The following is a 5,273-nucleotide window of genomic DNA, read 5'->3' on the forward strand; positions in this document are numbered from 1 at the left end:
AGTCCTACTCATGAGTATAGCACAAGCTCTCCCAATCTTTACCATGTCGACTTTCTTGCTGCCATTGCGTGTCTGTGATACGTTAGAAAAGATGTTCAACCGGTTTTGGTGGGGGGTGGCGGTACGGGGAGTCAAGGTATACATTGGTTGAGTTGGACTCGGATGTGTAAACCGAAGCCGGAGGGTGGTCTTGGTTTCAAGAAGCTACACGAATTTAACTTAGCGTTATTGGCCAAACAAGGATGGCGGTTATTAATTCACCCGGAATCTTTGGTTAGCCGATTACTAAAGGCAAAATATTATCCCACCACGGATTTTATGGGGGCACAACTACGGGGGAATCCGAGCTTTATATGGCGGAGTATTTTGGTCAGACAACGAGTACTGCAGTTGGGCTTTGCGCGGCATATTGGTGATGGGTTAGACACGAAGATATGGGGCTGGAACTGGCTGGCCGAATCTACTAATGAACCACTAAGCACCCTGTGCGCAGAGCATTTGTGGGAGGCTAGAGTGAATGGTTTGCTCGACGACCAGGGGAGGTGGGATGAAGGAGTTGTCTGTGACATCTTCCTGGCTGTAGACGTGAAAAGAGTCCTCGCAACTCTGGTAAACATTCACTTTAAGGACTCATGGAGGTGGGTAGGGGACATTCGTGGGAGGTATACGGTTAAGCATGGCTACCAACTCCTCACACACGGAGACATGCAGCCCGTGGAACCCGGGAGCTTTCAGGCTTGGAAAGCTCTATGGGCACTGCTGATCCCACCTAAGATCAAGAATTTCTTGTGGAGGTGTGCTGCCAGTCCGCGACAACCTGAGATTGAAAAAGGTGTAGATCGAAGGTGGCTGCCCCTTGTGTGGCTTCGTGACAGAGACGACGGACCACCTGCTTTGCGAATGTATGTTTGCGCGACAACTCTGGGAAGTCGACGATGTTCAGCAGGGGAGAGGTCTTCTCAACTTCATGGACTCCACTATAGGAAGTTCGTCCACACCTGCGGCTGTAAAGCTTGCTGCAGTGTTCTGGACGGTTTGGCTTACACGAAATGATGTCATATGGCACAACAAATCTCTGTCCGTGGAGGAGGCTCGTGAACGGATAAAACATCTTCAAGAGAGCTGGGAAACAGCCTATTCTACAACGGCTCGATCAGCTGGAGTCACCGGCCGAACTGACAACTGGACTCCGTCGCCTTTGAATACAATCAAATGCAAAATCGATGCGCCTACCTTCGCAACTGGTGCTGGCTATGGCGCGGTTATACGTGACCATGGCGGCCATTTTGTTGCAGCGAAGAGTGGGTGGTTTGAAGGTGTTAGTGATCCATATCTAGCTGAGGTTCTTGCAGCGAAAGAGGCTTTGGCATGGATCCAGACGCAAGGCCGAAGCAACTGTTTGCTTGAAACTGATTGTTTGAGATTTTGCAACGCTTTTAATTCCCGCAATGTTGATTTTTCGTATGTAGGTTTAATTGTGAAGCAATGTTTGTCGATTGCTAATGATATGGGGACTGTTAAAGCGACCAATGTTAGGAGAATAGCGAATCGTGTGGCTCATGAGCTTGCTCGGGCAACCGTTTCTGAGTCTGTCTCAAAGGGTGGGCATTTATCCCACCGACCATCGCCGATTTATTAAGTCATTACTGGAGGTCTTTTGTTTTAAAAAAAAAGTTCCACACTTGTAATAATAAGGTCACGAGTTTCAATCTTTGTCCTCTTGGTTTGAATTAGTCATCTATGGATAATCTAAATTGGTTTACTTCAATATTAGCAACAATATGCAACTTGATGCCAGATTATGCACAATGCCATATTGTACTATATCTACAATCTACAAACTTAATAATAGCTAATAACGGAAACTAAAAAATGTTAGTCTAATTGTTTGTTGAAATTCATAGTTCATATTATATTAACTTTATCCTCTATTATATCATTTATTTACTTTTCCTAAATACCCTTGCATTCCGTGAGTGTAACCTTTAGTAACGGAATATTCCATTAACTATTTATTATTCTTAACTTATTCATTGATTTTCATAAGGAAGGTCTTAGGTTCGAACCTCATCCCAATCAAAATTGACATAATTGTTAAACATATACTATGAATATGTTAGAGTATATTAAAAAAGTACAGTATAAAATTTAACATGGACTTTGGTCAATTAATTAAAATCACGCATTGGTCATTAATGAAACGACACACATAATTTATAGTATATATTTAACACATATGAGAAATGTAACTATGCCTAATATCATTGTCTTTTTGGGAAAGAAGACGGTTCTGTTTTTGAAGGTGCACAACTATACCTATTATCATTGTCTTTTTGGGGAAGGAAGACAAGTGCACTGAGCCAAAGCACTAAAATTACAGCGAAGCACACCAGGAGAGAAGTGGCAACAAGAGGAAACATAGATCACGCCAATTAATAAGGTTTTGTGTTGTAAAAACACGCCAATTAATACGTTTTGTATTATATAAACTATGCTTGGGGTACTATCTAGTGAGGGTGCTACCCTCTAAAAGAAAGCAAACCACAGTCTACAACATGTGAACAAGATTGTAAAAGAAAGCAAACCACAGTCTACAACATGTGAACAAGGTTGTAAAAGAAAGCAGACCACAGTTTACAACATGTGAACAAGGTTTAATTTCCACTGGTTTACTTCCTTAAGATGCAGAATGCTCAATTCCAAGAGTTGACGAGTCGCAAACATGCAGCAAAGTGCAGATGTCATTTGTTACTGGTAATTGCTCGGAGTTCATCAGAATCGAAGGGGCATATTCGAAAAGCAGTTTCTTGCACTGTCAAATTTATCATGAAAATGAGACTAGTAAGCCACATCAACCCAAAATTTATGAACATTCCAATTGGCTCTTGTTAAGTGATGTGTATATATGTATATATATATACATTAGGGAATTCATGAATAAAATGTAAATACTTAAAATATATCAATAACATATGCTATTCCTGCATTTTATGTACGGAGTATATTTTATTACAACTCTCACCTTTGTTGAAAAATTTTTAGCAGAATCACAAGCCTTCAGGAACAGCTGAAGTACTTCAACCTGAAATATTACACGGATAAAGTGATATAAAATCTTCCATTTCAATCTTACAGTAATATTTACACGTGTGTGTACATAGACTTGCTGATGAGTTCAGAGAAATAGGAGAAAATAACAGTTGCTTGCTTGAAACAGCTCATTATATACATCTAATATTGGTCAGAAAATATGCATTTTGATATTATAAAAGTGAACCAAACTAGTGCAGGCCGGATTGAACAAATTCTCTTTTGAACAAATATGAACCAAAAATATATGAGCATATATAGATAGCAGTGTTGCAAAAATCGCGCCTAGGCGCTAGACGGTCTAGGCAGCCAAACCGCCTTTTTTTTTTGAATTTTTGGTAAAAAACTTTGCGAAGGCGTAACTTTTGATTCGGTTGTCCGTTTTGGACAATTTTTTTTCGAATGGCGTATTTTTTCGAGATCTATCCACTAATTTCTCAAAAAAATGTTTCTTTAACTCTTAATTTAGGTTTTTTTTTTTTTTTTTTTTTTTTTTTTTTTTTATGTATTTCGATTGTTTGAACAATTTTACAACCACTTGCATAAATAGTTTCTAAGAAATAACTATGAGAACCTTATCTTTTATTGGTAAATTTTGAAAATTTCTAATTTTTAAATTTTTTTTAATTAAAAATAAAAATAAAAAATCAGCGCCTAGGTGCCCTAGGCGCCTAGCGCCCCCTTGGCGCCTAGGGGGTGGCTAATGTGTTTTACAACATTGATAGATAGTATACCTGTGAGTCTGGATTTTTCAATTTCTGTATGGCCTCCATAACAGCACGATGACATAAATCACAGCTACTATTGGATGCATATTGAGAAATGGAAACAACTCCTTCGCAGAGCTGGAGCGATTTGCACAAAGTTTCAGGGTCTGAGGAGGAGATCTCTTCCACAATTTTACTGCACTGTTTGCAGAATGGAGTAATATATATTAATTCAATTTTCAATACTGATAAAAGGAAAGTTATAAATAATAACAGATCAATAAATGAAAATTTAATTTAAAGATATTATGGCAGATCAACAGTCGTAAATTTCCATCACTCAAAGCTCATTCTAAGTTTTCACAACTTATCTAGCAGAAACGTACCAGATAACATACCAACAAAACATTCTCTATCTGCTTTTGTTGTAGTTTATATGTGGTATATTGTTAAGTAGATTGTTTCCAGATAAAATACCCGTGGAAGCCAGTCAAGAATCGCATTGCAGAGATTGTAAAGGGTCTGACGATTCTCTGAAAAGTACGTGATAACGTTAGATGCAATTTGTTTACACAATGAGCACTGATCTTCATTTCCGCTGACTTGAACTTGTTCCTCTGTGGATGTAAGCAAAAACTAATATAATGTATTCCATAATCTCATCCATTTATTGAAATGACTCAAGAAACTGGCCGGATATTCCAAATCGATAAAAGTAAGAATTCAAAAGATAAAATTAAAGGGCACAAGCAAGCAAGAGAACTTAATTGTATAAAAGAGCCTTTGAATTTATTATCAGTATATGGAAGTGAAAGATTACCAAAATGGATAAGTACCTGAGACATCTCTCTTAAGGTCAGTAGCTGCTAAATCTTTGGCGCTACAGCAGCAGCTGCTAATAGCAGCTAGTACAAGAAGAAGAACAAAGCAGAGCCTTCTATCCATGCCTCCTGAATAATGAAAACAAATATTCAAAATTAATTACCTTGTCTTGTTGAGCCTTAAAACAAAACCTCTCTTGATTGTTTCCTCTTGCCACGTCAATAGAAAAATGAGATGCCTCTTCTCTTTGACAATTTATATCGTGCACCAGGGCGCACATTGCATTGTGTGTTCTGGTGCAGAACGACGTCATTTTGTTTTGTTTTGTTTTTTTTTTTTTTAGAAATTCCGCTTTCCGCGATTAATTTCTTTAAAAAAAATCTCATGCTTAAAAAATGTACATAATTGTATAATAGAATGTACAGAATTGTATAACAGAATGTACATAATTATATAACAAAATACACATACTCTTTTTTTAAAAGATAATACATATAATCTAACATAATACATAATACAAATAAACTCTTAAATAATACACATAAATTTCTGTTTCGGATGTATATAATTGTATAAAAAAAACGTACATAATTGTATTTAAAAGATGTACATAATTGTATTAAAAAATGTACATAATTGTATAACATAATGTAT

The 5,273-nt window shown here is 37.3% G+C and overlaps 2 protein-coding genes across 2 annotated transcripts; one reads left to right on the forward strand and one right to left on the reverse strand.

The window, feature by feature from the left end:
• Positions 1 to 318: 318 nt before the first annotated feature.
• LOC109179181 lies at positions 319 to 1,639 on the forward strand. The gene is made up of 2 exons (XM_019328742.1): positions 319 to 832; positions 930 to 1,639. Exons 1-2 carry the CDS (start codon positions 319 to 321, stop codon positions 1,637 to 1,639), a joined length of 1,224 nt encoding a protein of 407 aa, XP_019184287.1.
• A 770-nt stretch (positions 1,640 to 2,409) lies between these two features.
• LOC109179132 (prosaposin-like) lies at positions 2,410 to 4,842 on the reverse strand. Its single transcript, XM_019328702.1, has 5 exons — positions 4,634 to 4,842; positions 4,275 to 4,414; positions 3,825 to 3,998; positions 3,023 to 3,082; positions 2,410 to 2,812 (listed from the first exon to the last, which is right to left on the reverse strand). The coding sequence occupies exons 1-5, from the start codon at positions 4,740 to 4,742 to the stop codon at positions 2,678 to 2,680; spliced, it is 618 nt and encodes a 205-aa protein (XP_019184247.1). The 5' UTR covers positions 4,743 to 4,842; the 3' UTR covers positions 2,410 to 2,677.
• Positions 4,843 to 5,273: the final 431 nt, after the last annotated feature.

Source organism: Ipomoea nil, unplaced genomic scaffold (genome assembly GCF_001879475.1).
Source record: "Ipomoea nil cultivar Tokyo-kokei standard unplaced genomic scaffold, Asagao_1.1 scaffold0878, whole genome shotgun sequence".
Taxonomy (NCBI): domain Eukaryota; kingdom Viridiplantae; phylum Streptophyta; class Magnoliopsida; order Solanales; family Convolvulaceae; genus Ipomoea; species Ipomoea nil.

Coding starts and splice junctions, on each gene's coding strand:
- LOC109179181 (XM_019328742.1), top strand. CDS start 319: ATGGGGGCACAACTACGGGGGAATCCGAGCTTTATATGGCGGAGTATT. Junction 833..929: donor ACAACCTGAGATTGAAAAAG/GTGTAGATCGAA, acceptor AACTCTGGGAAG/TCGACGATGTTCAGCAGGGG.
- LOC109179132 (XM_019328702.1), bottom strand. CDS start 4,742: ATGGATAGAAGGCTCTGCTTTGTTCTTCTTCTTGTACTAGCTGCTATT. Junction 3,999..4,274: donor TTCTTGACTGGCTTCCACGG/GTATTTTATCTG, acceptor TTCTGCAAACAG/TGCAGTAAAATTGTGGAAGA. Junction 3,083..3,824: donor TGAAAAATCCAGACTCACAG/GTATACTATCTA, acceptor GTAATATTTCAG/GTTGAAGTACTTCAGCTGTT.